The sequence below is a fragment of the Idiotropiscis lumnitzeri genome, chromosome 18, assembly GCF_059441095.1.
Source record: "Idiotropiscis lumnitzeri isolate Australia: NSW breed Sydney's pygmy pipehorse chromosome 18, RoL_Ilum_1.0, whole genome shotgun sequence".
In the NCBI taxonomy this organism is placed as follows: domain Eukaryota; kingdom Metazoa; phylum Chordata; class Actinopteri; order Syngnathiformes; family Syngnathidae; genus Idiotropiscis; species Idiotropiscis lumnitzeri.
This window is the reverse complement of record NC_142408.1, coordinates 14,712,307-14,730,266: the sequence shown is the minus strand read 5'-3', so window position 1 is coordinate 14,730,266 and position 17,960 is coordinate 14,712,307. Positions and strand designations below refer to the sequence as shown.

Sequence of the window (17,960 nt, the reverse complement as noted above, 5' to 3'; positions counted from 1 at the left end):
CAAATGTTATTTTCAGGAGGTTATTCAATTTCATTATTTTAAAAAGCCAGATTCTCTTCCAAAGAGAATGGTTCGACTTACCTGCCAATCACTTGAATAAGCAAACAATGGAGTTGTGTTTGAAGCACAAGTCTTTCGAACAAAATGGAGCCACAAGTGTAAAAAAGGCCAAACCAGAGCTGGCAAAATTCCGGGTGAATTTTTAAAATTATATTTTATATGGATTTACATCCACCAGTTGCAACAAACCTGAGTACTGTTTTTTTTCTGTGGGGAGAAACTTGCTAACAGTTGCATGAAGCCAGTGCATCTGCAGCGTCATCTTGAGATGAAACATGGATGTTGCGTTGGTAACAAGAGGAAACTGAATTCAAATCATTTCAAGATATGATTTGGAAGCCTCTTATATAATGTCTTTGGTCATTACTAAAGCAAATAAACCATTCACTATCGCTGCAGACGTGATAACAGATCTCTTTTATGATGCAAAATAGGACACTTTGTTGATTATATTTATGAGGACCAAAACAAATGAAGTTTGAAAGGTTCTAAAGTTGAATAAATCAGACATTGATGGCATGTTTAGTTTTTTTTTTTTTTAACAGAGGAATGTTTCGCGCTGGTTCAGAGGTACTTGGCCGAAAAAAAATTTCACAGGGGGTACATCACTGAAAAAAGGTAGAGAACCACTGACCTAGCGCATCAGAAATGCAGTTGCATTTTAATTCATGAAACAGTGACTGTGGATGCTATGTTAAACAATGACCAATTGGCCATATTCAATGATTAAGGGTTTGGACTGGACTTTGACGTATGGGTCATGTCCCAAACACTTTATTTAAAAAAAAAAAAACAAAAAAAAACACTGATGGACGTTGAGAACCATTCAGAGTTGCTTGCCATCTTCTAATTATCTTTGTTGCTACTCAAATTCATGTCATGGTCTTAACCTGGCCAGTGACCACTCAAACATTTCTTATTGTGCAAGTGGGACAAAGCCTTCCCATAGATGAATATTAATGATTAATAATAATAAATTCGTTTTTCAGACATCTATATTTCCCATCACAATCAGTACTGAAGAGGTAGCCCTCAGTTCAAAAAATGTTGGTGACTCTGGCCTCAATCTACTTCTTTATATGAAAGCATGTCTTGTGTTCTCCATGGAATTAAGTAAAATAAGTGGACCCTTTCAATTGAGGGATAGACTTTTATTACACATGTGACACAGACTGAATGCATAGAGGTATAGTTTTCTCAGATTTGACTCATTCTTAATGTTACATTATTAAGAGCTGCAAGCCTTCCAAGTATGAAAAAAGGTCACTATGGATAACTTGTGAAGTTCATCATACATCCTTATAGCAAACAAGATAAAGGGGATGTGATGGGCCTGAGAACTTGAGTAAATCTAAAGCGTATTGTGGCACTAATGCTGGATGTTTTACTCTATGTTGAGTCACCACAGAACCTGCTACTAGCAGGGCTCAGCTACATTATAAGCAATAAGAGACCAATAAGAGCGGACGGTGATTACATACTGATGCGAAAATACATACATACAGTAGTCGTGGTGGTCTACTCAATTGTATTGAAAACAAGATGTTACCTATCCAGTATGGCTTACAAAAACTTTAATCATTAGTCATGGTATTAAGGCAAAGTTTGCTAGCTTGTTGGATTGTGGCATTTGTGTTCATAACAAGAAAAATACAAGGAAAAAACATTTGTTGAATGAAGCCATTTTAGTTAATGTGAATCTACATGAGCTACAACAGGCTACTCTTTCAATGTCATTGTAGCTAAAGAAAAATCAAGTCCATAATTAAAATCTTTAATCCAAGACAAATCCATGAATGCTTCAGGCATTTGCTTGAAAGCCTATTGGCGTCCTCAGCAGAGTAGTTGAGGCATTAGAAATATTAACATCTTTAAAAAGGAAGACTCAAAAGTTAATGGAAAGAAAAACACAACAGCCCAAAACACAAAAAAGGGGGGAAGAACGAGTAGAAAGTCTTAATACCATTAAAGGGACACCTTCTATTCATGCAATTCAATCCACTAAGAAGGAATCATATTCAAAAATCAATGAAACTATTATCCAACATAAGTAATATTGTAATTAACTAGAGATTAATATCTGATTAAACTGGAAGGCACATCCATAAGGCTTTAAAAAGGTGTTGGAAAGCATTCTACGTGCTTCTCTCCAAATATGTAAGGAAAGCAGCAAGGTAATTAATTATTGAGGCTTCACAAACATTAAAACCTGGTCCAATAAATGCAATAGCAAGTGTGAACATTCTAAGTCACAATGTGAAGATGGTGCAAAAACCTTTCAACAAAACAAAACAGTAATTAAACCGTTTTGAGAAAAAACTGACATTTCCATGTGTGAATCAGATTAGCGACACATGAGAAAATACAGGAACAAAAAATTCAGGAACAAAAATAAAGGAAAAGAGTTGGTACATTTTAAAAAGCACCGTACACTCACCACTTGAATAATATGTATTTCTCCTCAATCCATTCTGAATTCTATTCATGTCACTTTAATTTTTTTAACTGAATTTGTGCACATACAGTTTGTAGTTGTTTGTCTAACAGACAGTAGATCAGACCATGTCTAACAGACACAGCAGATGAATGTGAGAATTCATTCCTTATGTGTTATATTTGTTGATTTTTAAGAATAGAAGGTTAGGACACTCTGGTGGTTGCCACGCACCAGAAGGATGGGCGGCAGCTCCTTTGACAACACTTCCAGCCAGGCCATGTAAAGTGCACTTGAAACTGCACCCTTTCTGGCCAATGGCAGACTCCTGAAAAAAAAGGAAGATACATTCACTTTGATTTTGTAAACCACTGTCCCATTTGCAAGTGAAAAAGAATAATAGTGCTATACTTGTAAGGATGACAGATTTTGCAGGATGCATTAGATCCTTACAAATACAATTCTAATCCAAGCACAAACACTCAAGCAGAGGGGACAAGAAGCGTCTTACATGACAATGAGGTTGGCTGTGTTGGAGTGTTCCTTCAGTAGCTCATTGAGTCTGACCTGACGATTAGTCTGAAAAACAAACATCAAATATGCTTGATTAAACTCATTAAACAAATGTTCTAAAACAAATTGTATGCGCGTAGAGAACTGCAGTGTTAACAAACCGCTTAATGTCAACCAGTCCAAACATTACACGCTAAATTATATTTAAAGAAAAAACATGCATATATTGTTTGCTCTCTATGCTGTGCACTCTTTTCCCTGACAGTGGCAGCAGTGTGAAACAGTTCAGACTGGGAGGAAAAATTCTGTAAACCCTCTTGGAATTATTTACATTTTGGCATGAATCGGTCATAAAAGGTACTAGATCTTCTAAATCACAAGAATAAACAGAGTCTGCTTAAAGTGACATCATACAAACAATTATGTGTTTTCATAATTAATTTATTAGCTGGTCTGAACTCCTTTGGCAGCAGTAACCTCAATTAAACATTTCCTACAGTTGCTGATCACGTGCACAACGATCAGCATGAATGTTGGACCATTCTTTTTCATAAAAGTGTTGATTATTCAAGATTTCTCGGATGTTTGGTGTGAATAACTCTTGTGATCAAGCCAAAGCATCTTAATCGGTTGAGGTCAGCAATTTGAGTGGGCCACTCTCGAACACGTACTTTGTTCTTCTGAAGCTATTCTGTTGATTTGCCTCTGTTTTGGATCATGGTCCTGTTGCAAAACCATCTGTTGGACAGATGGCTTCAGATTTTTGATTGTTTGTTCATTAAGGTGTCATTAGCTGCCTACTTTGTGTGTGCGCGTGTGCGTGCGCGTGTGTGTGTAAACATGTGTGTGTCTTCGCTTTTGCCCTTAGCATGGCTCTTTGTATTGTTAAATCACCCCAAATTCACCTTGTAAAAATAAATTGACATTCACAATTATTTCAAGTTGTTAGTGCCTCATTTATTCCTAGTCAAATAAAAGTCCTTGTGATAACATTTTAATCACGTAACTGATGCATATGTTCATCAAATTCAGTACATCCAAAGGATTTTTTTGCTGTTCCCGCACACCCTCCTGGGGTTGCTCTCTTCAAAACAGGAAAGGGCCAAGTGGAGGAGCTTGACCAAAACAGTGAGAAAAAGGCAACATCAAACCACCAAGATTGGCTAAAATAGTAAAAAAAAAAAAAAATAAAATAAGAGGGCAACTTTCAACCATCATGTTTTATAGTGTACAACAAGGCTGTGTTTTATGAGAGAATTAAAAACATGCACTTGCACAAATACAACTAGATAATGGATACCAGCAAATCAGGCAATCGTATTATACAGAGGCACAGAGACAAAAAACAAAACTTTGAGCCCTTATCTCACTGAGTGGCAAACAGTTCCGACTGTTGGCTCAGGTAGAAAAATGTGTCTTCACATCAGGGTCCGTTCAAGGTAGCAAATGCAAACAGTCATCTGATGTTTGGTAGACAAACTCAGACGTTGTCATGGTCCGTCTCCGTCATGTCTTGTTTTTGTTTATGTTTTGCTCAACGGGCGTGGGGGCGTTCCCTTCCAGCGCGTGTCGTGTTGGCTGGAGAGACGCGCCCACCAGCCACGCACCTGTTGCTCGTTGACTCCTTGATCACCTCGCTGCGGGAGAGACGAGCTCACCAGCCACGCACCTGATACTCGTTTGACCCATTTTACCTTCACTACTTAAACGCCCGGCGCTGACTACTCGGCGTCGGTGCATTGCCCTTTTTTGGACGTCCCTGGTGCTCTTTGTCCCTCGTTCACGCTCATAGCTCATGGTTATTTGTCACTGTCGCTCATCCCTGGTTCCTTTCCCGGTTTCCTAGTCAAGTTTTGCCCTGTCTAGTCACATTTTGTTCGTCTTCGTTATTTTGCACTTTGTTACGTTTATTTCTCCGAGTACCTTGTTTGCCCGACCATTTCATTAATTAAATTCCCTTAAGTTACCCTTGCCTGGCTTCCCTGCATTTTGGGTCCTTCTCTACCTCCACCCGCTGTTCGTAACAGACGTGAATGCAACATTCGCTGCCTTCGAAGACACTCAATGGGATAGAGGCTTGAGCTTCAGGCGTATTATACACATCTGCGTATTAGACATGGGATTTTACGGTAAATTGATTTCTGTGAAACCATTCATAAAATTAGTTTTTGCACTTAAAGTTGATTTACTGTTTAGCAGTTTTGTGCCATCTTTGAATGGGAATTTTTATGTAAGAGAACTCGTTCCAGTGCCTAAGGTGGGAAATCTGTCCATCGTCAAGGATTATAGGCCAGTGGCCTTGACATCTGTGATTAATGAGACCCCTGAGAGGTTTCTTCTGGGATCACAGCTGCAGCATGCACTGGATCCGTTACAGTTTGCTTATTGGGAGAACGCCATCCTGTATATGTTCCTTAGTGTCCTGTCATTTCTCGATGGCACTAGGGGTTATGTGATGCCAATGTTTTTTTTTTATTTCTGAAGTGATTTTAACACCAATAGCCTGAGATTCTGAGGTCAAAACTTGTTCATTTGGTGGATCATCAATTACCTGACAGAGAGGCTGCAGTAAGTGAGGCTTGCGAGGGTGGTCTCTAGTACTGTGTTGATCAGTACAGGAGCTCTTTGGGGAACAGTATTGCCCACTTTCCTCTTCACCCTGTACACTTCTGACTCTGCCTACAAGTTGCCATTATGCCACATCCAAATGTAATCTGATGATAAGGCTTGTGTGGAAAGGGGTGGGGATGAGGGGGAGTACAGCTGGGTTATTTCTGACTTCATACAATGGAGCAGGAACAATGTGCTGGTGTTGAATATAGCCAAGACCCAGGGGATGGTTGTAGATTTTGGAACGAAGCGAGCCCAGCATCTGCCGATCCAAATATGGGCTGTGAATATTGAGGTGGTCACCACATATAAATATTTGGGTGTTCACCTGCATCGCAAACTGGACTGGTTGGAACATGCAAATGCATCATAAAAAAAGGGACAGAGCACACTTCTTTTTCAAAAGGTGTTTAACAACTTTTGATGTTTGCAATGAGATACTGTGCCTTTATTATCAGTCCGTTGTGGTCAGTGCGGTATTTTTCCTGTGGGGCGCAACTGTCTCGATAAAGTGGTCAGGAAGTGAGTGTCAGTGATGGGGAGGAAGGCGGACTCTGTAGGAGAACTGGTGGAGAGTGAAATGAGGATGATGATGAAGTGCATCCACAATAAAAGCAGCCATCCTCTGCATGACACTGTGGCGGCTCTGAGAAGCCGTCGCAGTGATAGATTCATTTTCATGTGCTGCGGGACTGAAAGTTTCAAATCTTTTGTAGGCCTGGGCGATAAACCAAAAACTTTGCGTCATCAGAAAATGGATGGATGGATCATTTTGCCCATGTTGGTAAATTCGTTGTTTTAAAAAAAAAAAAAAAAAAAAAAAAAAAAGTATTTTCTGTCTGTTTTGGCTTTGTGCTGGAAGCCATTGTTCATTCCCCTTTAAGACGGTTACAGCATTTGTAGTCACGTGACTCCACCCATCGAGTCTCAACAAACAGACGAAGAGGAAATGACTGATGGTTGAAATCAAGAAGCGACTGACACAGCTGAAGACGGAGTAACGTTAGTCGAAGTTGATCCTGTTGTGCTCGTCCCGAAAAGAAATTCAACATCTGTCATTTGGAAATAGTTTGGGTTCCACAAAGACTATGTTGAGCAAAAGAACACAAAATGCAAAGTGTGTTTGAAAACCGTCGTGACCACCATAAGCAAAATGTCCAACCTTTTTCACCACCTGCGACACAACCATGTTGAACCAACGCGCTAGCCTGCCAGATAGCTAAAGATATAGCTCCTCTAGCGCACAGGGTTTAAATGCCTCATGAAAGTAGCCGACAAGAGGTTCACCATACAATCGCAAAAATATTTTTCGCAAACCATGCTTCCCAATATGTACAATAGTGGGAGGGAGAAGATTGCTGTCGAGCTTAGACATGTCAAGCATTTTGCAGCCACATCTGATTTGGGGTAGAATCGGACCGTGGATCCGTTTGAGCCTGACTGTGGATTATAAAGACGACAAGTGGCAACTGCGCATCAGAGTGCTCAAGGCAGCATATTTACCTGATGATAACCTGGGAGAGATGATCGCACAGTTGTTTATTAGTGTTGCATTGACATTTTTTAATTTTATTCATTGTTTTGTTTACAAACCACACAACGTCCTTTGCACATGCCATTATTATTTGTTTATAGGAGACATTACCGCCTTTACACAAATATTGGCCTTGGCACAAATATAGGCCCTGCCACATGGCATTACAGCACCTTTGCGCGAGCCATTTGCACAAAAAAGTTGACGAGGTAACCTTTTTCTCCTGTTCTATGTGACATTGTTCAAGTCATGCAAAACAAGCTATTTGGAATGTTGAATGTACAAGGGATTTTTCTACTTTTATTTTTCATTTAAAGTAATGTACCAGTTAGTCAATAAATAAAAAAAAAACTCTTTATATGCATTTCAAGCAGTTATTTAAATTTGGGCTGCGGGGTGGGAATTTATTGTGTACTTATCATTATAAAGGTAAAACTTCCCAATTTATCGCGATATTGAGTTGAGGTCATATCGCCCAGCCCAAATCTTTTGTTCCCGCTGCCATTACAATATCAAATGGTTCTTGTTAAGATACGTTCTTGGTACCACTCTCAGGAACTTTGAACTTATTTATTGGATGGTTTATGGCTTAGGGCTTTGTGTCTTTTTTGGTGCACTGTTTGCTTTGTGTATAACTTTACTTCTTGCTACCCAACAGCTTGAATTTCCCTGTCGGGGATTAATAAAAGTATCTTTCGATATTTGCGGTGGTGAGAGTGATGGTGAGTGGAAAAATCACAGATGCGCACCGGATCTTTTATTTATTTTGAAAATGAATATATATGAAGATACTCTTCTGCGTATTGGCTCAGCAAAAAAAAAAAAAAAAGACATGCACATATATTGTCTTTATTAAAAAAGGCATTTTCGTCAAACTGTTATATTGGTAATTGTTTGTGTGGTATTTGTTTGATCAGACTCTTTTGTTATTTCATATGATTTAGATGAAGCTCAAACCACATTTTAATTTTAGGTTCACAGTTTTTCCTTTGATTGTAGTTTAGTGACGATGTCAAGAAGTAGACCGTCAGACTAAAGCTGAACTTCAGAAGTTTGAATTGTTTCCGTGCCGGGTTATCTCTATGCTGATGAGTATTGGATGGCTGGTACTGTCATGCAGAAGAAACAGTTGTTTGATGTTTTAAAGTGACTGCAATGATGATGTTCATTTCCGTTATTCTAAAAATGTATTCCCTTGTATCTTGGCACTACACTAGCAGGCTGTTGCAAGGTTACTGATAATAGTAGTGATGGTGTGTTGAAAGTGCTTTGAATAAATATACATTATATGACAAACAGCTTGAAGCAAGACTTATTTACCTCTTATTGTGGTGCACGCTTAGCAACATGCCAAAATAAAAACTGCATGTTTAGCTTGACCAGAATACATTCAAATGCAAGACGAAAAAAAAAATACCTTACTGTTGGAAATAAAGTGGAAACGTAAATATTGCACACAGATTCCATATCAAAATAATGTATGCGCAACAAAACTAATATATAAAAAAATAATACATATGAGTGGGCGCTTGTGAGAGCATATCTGAATATTCCATCCATCCATCCATTATCCGCCGCTTATCCGGGGTCGGGTCGCGGGGGCAGCAGCTTCAGCAGGGAAGCCCAGACTTCCCGCTCCCCAGCCACATCTTCCAGCTCTGCCGGAGGGATGCCCAGGCGTTCCCAGGCCAGCCGGGAGACGTAGTCTCTCCAGCGTGTCCTGGGTCGTCCTCTGGGCCTCCTGCCGGTGGGACATGCCCGGAACACCTCACCAGGGAGGCGTCCAGGAGGCATCCTAAACAGATGCCCGAGCCACCTCATCTGGCTCCTCTCTACGTGGAGGAGCAGCGGCTCGACACTGAGTCCCTCCCGGATGGCCGAGCTTCTCACCCTATCTCTAAGGGAGAGCCCAGACACCCTGCGGAGGAAACTCATTTCGGCCGCTTGTATCCGAGATCTTGTTCTTTCGGTCGCGACCCACAGCTCGTGACCATAGGTGAGGGTAGGAACGTAGATCGGCCGGTAAATCGAGAGCCTCGCCTTTTGGCTCAGCTCCCTCTTCACCACGACAGACCGATACAGCGTCCGCATCACAGCGGAGGCTGCACCGATCCGCCTGTCGATCTCCTGCTCCATCCTCCCCTCACTCGTGAACAAGACCCCAAGATACTTAAACTCCTCCACTTGGGGCAGGATCTCCTCCCCGACCTGGAGAGGGCACTCCACCCTTTTCCGGCTGAGAACCATGGTCTCAGATTTGGAGGTGCTGATTTTCATCCCAACCGCTTCACACTCGGCTGCGAACCGCTCCAGTGAGAGTTGGAGATCACGGCCTGAGGAAGCCAACAGTACCACATCATCTGCGAAAAGCAGCGATGAAATACTGAGGTCACCAAACCGGATCCCCTCATCGCCTCGACTGCGCCTAGAAATTCTGTCCATAAAAGTTATGAACAGAATCGGTGACAAAGGGCAGCCTTGGCGGAGTCCAACCCTCACTGGAAACGAATCCGACTGACTGCCAGCAATGCAGACCAAACTCTGACGGTGGTACAGGGAACCAACTGCCCGTATCAAGGGGCTCTGTACCCCGTACTCCCGAAGCACGCTCCACAGAACTCCCCGTGGGACACGGTCGAACGCCTTCTCCAAGTCCACAAAACACATGTAGACTGGTTGGGCGAACTCCCATGCACCCTCCAGGACCCTGTAGAGAGTGTAGAGATGGTCCACTGTTCCACGGCCAGGACGAAAACCGCACTGCTCCTCTTGGATCTGAGATTCAACCTCCCGACGGACCCTCCTCTCCAGTACCCCTGAGTAGACCTTACCAGGGAGGCTGAGGAGTGTGATTCCTCTATAGTTGGAACACACCCTCCGGTACCCCTTCTTAAAAAGGGGGACCACCACCCCGGTCTGCCAATCCAGAGGCACTGTCCCCGATGTCCACGCAATGTTGTAGAGGCGTGTCAACCATGACAGCCCCACAACATCCAGAGCCCTAAGGAACTCCGGGCGGATCTCGTCCACCCCCGGGGCCTTGCCACCGAGGAGCTTGTTAACCACCTCGGTTACTTCAGCCCCCGAGATAGGTGAGTCCACCACGGAGTCCCTAGGCTCTGCTTCCTCAAAGGAAGGCGTGCCGGTAGAATTGAGGAGGTCTTCGAAGTATTCTCCCCACCGACTCACAACGTCCCGAGTCGAGGTCAGCAGCACCCCATCCCCACTATAAATAGTGTTGGTGGTGCACTGCTTCCCTCTCCTGAGACGACGGATGGTGGACCAGAATTTCTTCGAAGCCGTCTGGAAGTCGTTTTCCATGTCCTCACCGAACTCCTCCCACGCCTGAGTTTTTGCTTCGGCAACCACCGAAGCCGTATTCCGCTTGGCCAGTCGGTACCTGTCAGCTGCCTCCAGAGTCCCACAGGCCAGAAAGGCCCGATAGGACTCCTTCTTCAGCCTGACAGCATCCCTTACCGCCGGTGTCCACCAGCGGGTTCGGGGGTTGCCGCCACGACAGGCACCGACCACCTTACGTCCACAGCTTCGATCGGCTGCCTCAACAATGGAGGCACGAAACATGGTCCACTCAGACTCGATGTCCCCCGCCTCCCCCGGTACGTGGGCGAAGTTCTGCCGGAGGTGGGAGTTGAAACTCTTTCTGACAGGGGATTCTGCCAAGCGTTCCCAGCGGACCCTCACAATACGTTTGGGTCTGCCGGGTCGGACCGGCATCTTCCCCCACCATCGGAGCCAACTCACCACCAGGTGGTGATCAGTTGACAGCTCCGCCCCTCTCTTCACCCGAGTGTCCAAAACATGCGGCCGCAAATCCGATGACACGACTACAAAGTCGATCATCGAACTGCGGCCAAGGGTGTCCTGGTGCCAAGTGCACATATGAACACCCTTATGTTTGAACATGGTGTTCGTTATCGACAATCCATGACGAGCACAGAAGTCTAGTAACAGAACACCGCTCGGGTTCAGATTGGGGGGGCCATTCCTCCCAATCACGCCCTTCCAGGTCTCACTGTCATTACCCACGTGAGCATTGAAGTCCCCCAGCAGAACGAGGGAGTCTCCAGGGGGAACGCTCTCCAGCACACCCTCCAAAGACTCCAAAAAGGGTGGGTACTCTGAACTGCCGTTTGGTGCATAAGCACAAACAACAGTCAGCACCCGTCCCCCCACCTTAAGGCGGAGGGAGGCTACCCTCTCGTCCACCGGGGTGAACCCCAGTGTACAGGCGCCAAGCCGGGGGGGCAATAAGTATGCCCACACCTGCTCGGCGTCTCTCACCTTGGGCAACTCCAGAGGGGAAGAGTGTCCAACCCCTCTCAAGAGGACTGGTACCAGAGCCTAAGCTGTGTGTGGAGGTGAGCCCGACTATATCTAGTCGGAATTTCTCTGCCTCGCACACCAGCTCAGGCTCCTTCCCCGCCAGGGAGGTGACATTCCATGTCCCAAGAGCTAGTTTCTGTAGCCGGGGATCCGAGCGCCAAGGTCCCTGCCTCTTGCCGTCGCCCGACTCACACTCCACCCGACCCCTTTGGCCCCTCCCACAAGTGGTGAGCCCATGGGAAGGGGGATCTGAATATTGATCCAAATTATTTTTTTTCAATATGTGAGCAGTTACTAACACTTCAACATGGTGCTCATTGAAAAATTCATACACAGTAAACACAATTTTACTAAATTACAGAGAAGCTCAGAATAGATGCATGCATTACTTCTTGGGTCAGGAAAATTGGCAAAGAAGTTGTTTGATTGTTTAAATCAGGGGTTTAACAGGTCGCTGCCACTCCGATAATGCAACGACTTAGGGGTCAAACATCAAAAGATCCTGTATACCTAAATTCTGGAACAACAAAGGAAATTCAACCTGGACAGGAAGCTGCTGCTAGCCTTCTACCACTCGTCCATCGAGAGCCTGTTGACGTACTGTGTCTCCACCTGGTACAGCGGCTGCACTGAGGCGGACAGAGTGAGGCTCCAGAGGACAGTCAAAACTGCGCAAAGGATTATTGGCTGCCCTCTCCCCTCACTGTCGGACATCTACACCGCCCGGTGCCTCAGAAGGGCTCTCAACATCGTCAAAGACAATACCCACCCAAACTCACACCTGTTCGACCTGATGCCCTCTGGTAGGCGCTACAGGTGCATCAAATCGAGGACCAATAGACTGAGAAACAGTTTCTTTCCGAGAGCCATCTCCATTCTGAACTCTCACACACACACGAGAACACCCTTACCTTGCAGAACAGCATTGTGATGTGTTTTTATATACCCTATTCAGTACTAAATTCCATTGCACTCTCTTATTTATTTATCTAATTTATATATTTGTCTGTATTATTGTTGTATTGCACTGGAGAGGGGAGCCCTCTAATCTCGTTGCACACTTGAGTACAATGACAATAAAGGGATTTCTAATTCTAATGCCAGATGTTTTGCATTGTAGTGTTAACTCAAAGCACAAACACCTGTTTGACCTAAATTATGGTACAAAAATAAAATGAAATTATGCCCCAAATGTTGGCATTTTTCCCCCACACTTTACTTGACTTTGGTTGTGTATTTTGTTATGAGCGTCTGCAGCTGCATTTCTCTTCATTAAATACCACAAAAATAACCTCAATCAAACTAGGCAGAATTCCATTTTTACATTTTGACCTATTTTGCGATTCGTGTAAGTTACATACTGTCCAAGCTGGTCATGAAGGTCAACTCAAATACAAAACAATTAGTTTCAGACCTTGGCACGATAAAGCTCCAGCTCATTGTCAGTGATTCTCCATGGTTCGCTGTTTTTCAAACGCTCAGCTGCCTCCTGCTCCATGTCATCTTCCTTCAACCGGTAGGGCTCAATCATCTCCTCAAAAGCAGCAATGCTGAACAGGAGAAAACAGTCATGTTATAAAACTGTAATGCAAGATAGGGCTCACAGAATGATAGGTAGACCTGCCATCTTATAAATACAAAAAAGAAAAAGCCCCCAGAAATTCACTGCATTATTAGAAAAATATGATCATTGGTGCTGTAAAATCAAATCAAATTGAACACCTTACAAGGGCAAAATGTTGCTACATAGCATAATGGTTTTGTTGACCAATACAGTATAATAAAGTACTTCATACAAAAATATATTCACAGCTAAATATGTTTTAGCTTTGGAGATTAATTAAAACGCTTTATAGGAGCATTAAAAAAAACAGCTCAGTTTTATTTACTTCCTGTGGCAGCTGACCTCTGCACACTTTGCAGCCAAACAGCCGAACAGAGTCGCTGGCGCAAAGAAAGCCAAAGACTGACTATGTAGCTGGCGTAGTTTGACTTCAAAAAGTTGCCTGATGGCTCATTGGAAAAATAATTTAAAAAATCTGCGTTGTCTGCAAAGCCAAATTCAAATACCATGTTGGTTGTACGTCTCTGCACTGTTTCATATTTTTTTACAGGAAAAGAATCACAGTCAAAGATCAAAGAAAGTTACGAGAACAGTCTTTGACTTGAAATATACTTTCTACTTTTTAAAATGTTTCAAACCAATACAGAGATTTTACTCAAAATATCTGTACAACCTTCGTAGAAATTAGTAGTTGAACATGCAATTATTCGCGATCAATTAAGGAAAATTCTACACTTAATTAGCCGCAAAATTGTAATCATTTGACAGCACTAATTTAAATTTTATCAACAAATCTAGTAGAATGTTTGGATTCAGAGAATTATAATCTACATCAGGGGTAGGGAACTCCGGTTCCTGGAGATTCATATCCTTACCAGTTTTAGCACTCTCCCTCCTCCAAACACACCTGATTCAAATAATCAGGATCGTTTCAGGCTTCTACAGAGCTTGTTGATGTGCTATTGGGTTGAATCAGAAGTCTTTGGAGAAGGGAGAGAGCAAAAACGGGCAGGATATGGCTCTGCGCGAGCAGCGGTTGTCTTCCCCTGAGCTACACTATTTCACGTTCAAATGAATAAATGTGTTTCAAACCTGTCATCTGATTAATCAGATGAGTGAAGAATATATTTATTCCAAAGATAGCTGAATTACAAAGAACACAACACTTGTTGGGGAAGACTTACTGCTCCTTTTTGGGCTTGGTGTTTATGTCTCCCAGGACAGTGATGTCTGAGAAGTCTATCCTGAACTTGCTCAACAGGGTTGCCATTCTGCACAGGAAATACAAAAGAAACAAGAGCTGATGAATAAAAGAAAAACATCAGAAATTAGCCATCTGGAATGACATATGTAAAATTAATAATCTTGAAATTGTTAGCTAAAGTAAGTTGGAACTAATTTTGTTCCATAATGCTTAGGAAAATGGAGCATTTTTTTCTTTTCCATTAAATTTATGAAAATAGAAGCAAGGCCTTTCCAAACTGCACTTTGCATAGGGCAGTGAAAAAACTCATTCATTGTGTGTGCTGCTATGGCGAGGTGTGGCGACAAGATGGGTGTTTGCTGTTACTGCGCGACGTATGGAACAGAAAAATGTTTAACTCGGGAGCGACGAAATAGCAAGCTCTTGCAAATATGGGCAAACTTGCGCTCTGCCCAACAGATAACACCATGAAAAAAAGTACAGAACAGAAAAGCCCTTCAATCTGTGCCAGTCCCAGAACCAAGTTGAGTTAATGCCTGATAGGGGCAGACGGTGTTAGTGGCTTGAGCCGCTGAGCTGGGAGACTACACAGCAGAGCCCCTGCTGGACAGACCTAACAACCAACTTTTCACTTTCTTGGGGCCCATACCGAGGGCTAATTTGCATAAAAAAACAACATGACATACAAGAAAGCAAATGATGTGTATGCTGCGTGAGACAAAGCAACCTACTGTTCTGATGCGACCAACGCCAACGATTTGGTGGCACCCTTTTTTGATGTGGTTCAACATGACCATATTTACTCATGTAAAGTAAAATATTTTCATGACAATAAGGCACACTTTAAAGTCCCAAGTCTCCTCCTAAACAGCAGGGGTGCCCTTTAATGCGGAGCGCTTTGTGTATGGAACGAGATCCTTAGATCTGTAGTCTACAAAGTGCTGCAGAATTGACTGGGAGAAATACATTGTGTGAACACTCCTGTCGGTGATGGTTTGAGACAGTTGGGTGACAACAGACCAGTATGTATATGTGGGAGAAAGCTGGATAAAAGGGCAGCTGTCCACGATGTTGAAGACTGTCTTATCATTAACGTTATTACAAGCAAGAAACATCACAGGTTAGATTAATCTTTACACTACAGACTGCAAAAAAACAAAACCCAAAAAAACACACTGCCCAAAGCACACCACTCATAAAATGTGCTCTATAAATAAATTGCCTTGCCTTTGAAAACATATAGAAAATAATTCTCGAATATATAGAACAAAATGTGCTTGTGATAATTCTAGATGACAAAAGGAGTCATCTGAAGGAGACAATAAGAGAAAGACAAATAAGCATTGCTGTGTGGGTGTCTGTATGCGTGCATATTACATGTGACAGCAGAGGGAAGAGATACCTTTATAATAAAAACTAAATTTGGAAGTCATAGGTTAATACAGGAAGGCTGTGTTTATGCATAGTTGGATAGTAATAGCTATGAAATAGCCATATTCATACTAAGATACTCTAAAACCACTTCCATTACATTTTTCACATCATATCCGAATATATTTTCATACATTTTTGATGAGAGTAATATCTTTATCTTCTCACACTACGATTTGTAATGGAAAAGTGATGGACGACAAAAAGAAAACTTGAATTGAACATGTTTCAATGACTATGAGCAAAAATATGAAATTAGTGTAGTGATGTTCGAGTCAACCAATTTCCTTTCCCATCCAATACTGAGTAAATTCAAGCCATTATCCACATTACTTTAATCTACACCTGAAGTGTCTGTTAAATCTAAAATAGTGCATTTAAAATCATAGCTTCATAAAGAACAAAAGGGCCCAGACATCATTGTTTCACGAACAAATAAGAAAACAACACAGACATAGAAATACTGTATCTACATAGGGGGCGAGATTAACTTTTTTTCAGCCGCACCCAAATTTTCTACTCCATTCACATTGGTTATTTGAAGCACAATTACACAGGACAGGTAATTTAAAGGCATCAGCCAGCCAGGATGGTCCATTTTTCAAAAACAAGCAATTTCTGTATTTTCTTTTTAATCAAGAAAATTATATTAGGTTGCATTTTTAATTAGTTTTTTGGAAATCAGTAAATAAATAATTTGAAAAACTCCCACAAGAAATGAGGAATATGGCCCTCCATCGCTTGGTGGGAGTGGATTTAAAGTCATTGTGAATGCATTGCTACTTTCAAAATAGCGGAATAACGGCCCAAAAAAGTATGTGACATCTCTAAAAAACATCCCAAAATGATTAGCCTTTTCATTGCTGACTTAGAAGAATATGAGGAAAAGAGCATCTTACGGTTAATGTCTGAAATGTCTTGCCTGTTTTCTTAAGTCACCAAGATACACAAATACAATGCATAGCGAGAGACTTTTCGATGGGTTAATTGTTTGTTGGTCGCAATATATTTGTAGTTATATAGCCACTCCAGGGCTACGCCTAAACCACTGATCAGAAAATTCCGCGTCTAGTGTGGCCACACTTGGCTGGAGAGTCGGCTTCCTGGCTGGATCGTTGTTGCTCTGAAATTTTCAGTCTGTCCATCTATCAATTTTCTGCAATGCATATCCTCACCAGGGTCGTGCTGTATTTTTCAAAGTTGAACTTTGAAATTCACCAAGGCACGACAACCAGGGTTGAAGGAGGAAAAGGAGGGTCTGTCAGGAAGTTGAATCTCAGATTGAGTAGGAGCAGTGTGGTTTTCATCCTGGCCATGAGACGATGGACCAGCTCAACTCTTTCTGCAGGGTCCTTTCGGGCTACAAATACAATTCCCCTACCTGTCACCTGCAGAAGTTCTCAAATGACTTTGCGATTGTCGGCCTCATCACTGACGGAGACGATCGGGACTACAGAGAACAGGGTTTTGTGGACTGGTGTCAACAGAAGCACCTCCAAATCAACGCTGGGAAATCCAAAGAGCTGGTGGTGGATTTCTGCAAGCGTCGGCACTCTCCACCTGCACCAATGAATATCCAGGGAATAGACGTTGAGAGGGTCTCAACTTACAAGTACCTGGGTGTTCATCTGAACAATAAACTGGACTTGAGCGACAACACAGACGCATTCTATAGGAAGGGTCACAGCAGACTCTTCCTACTCAGGAGGCTGAGGTCCTTTGGCGTTCTGGGGATACTCCTCAGGAACTTCTAGGACTCGGTGATTTCATCTGTCATTTTCTATGGAGTGGTCTCCTGGGCAGGAGGCATCTCGGGTCGGGACAAAAAGAGGCTGGACAAACTGGTGAGGAGGGCCAGCTCTGTCCTGGGCTGCTCCCTGGACTCTGTGGACTCAGTGGAGGCAGGAGGATGACGGTGAAACTGTCATCAATGCTGGACAACCCAGCCAATCCCCTCAATGACACTTTTACATCACTCCACAGCTCCTTCAGTGATAGACTGTTACACCCTCGCTGTGCGAAAGAGAGAGTTCGCCGCTCCTTCCTGCCGACTGGTGTCAGACTTTTTTACAAGAACATTGGGTCAAGCCGACAAACTGGCGGGCATCAGTGCAATTGTGCAGTCCTAGGATGCAATACACACTACTACTGTACTTTATCCAATGGTGTACTTAAATAATGACCAATGTGGTGTATTGTTTTGTATTGATTGTGAACGACAGTGGTGAGCATGGGACAGGTTCATCCGGTCTGCAGCTGATCTTTG

The 17,960-nt window shown here is 42.8% G+C and overlaps 1 protein-coding gene across 2 annotated transcripts in view; it reads right to left on the bottom strand.

Moving 5' to 3' along the window:
• Window positions 1-1,196: 1,196 nt before the first annotated feature.
• The window catches only part of slc12a2 (solute carrier family 12 member 2), a 115,268-nt gene continuing 98,504 nt past the window's right edge, over window positions 1,197-17,960 (bottom strand). For both annotated transcript variants that reach the window (XM_088281455.1, XM_088281456.1), the window contains 4 exons: window positions 14,244-14,330; window positions 12,910-13,045; window positions 3,006-3,073; window positions 1,197-2,822 (listed from right to left, as the gene is read on the bottom strand). In XM_088281455.1, the coding sequence (XP_088137581.1) occupies window positions 2,687-2,822; window positions 3,006-3,073; window positions 12,910-13,045; window positions 14,244-14,330 (427 nt within the window). In that variant the 3' untranslated portion in view covers window positions 1,197-2,686. The remainder of the gene's footprint in view (window positions 2,823-3,005; window positions 3,074-12,909; window positions 13,046-14,243; window positions 14,331-17,960) is intronic.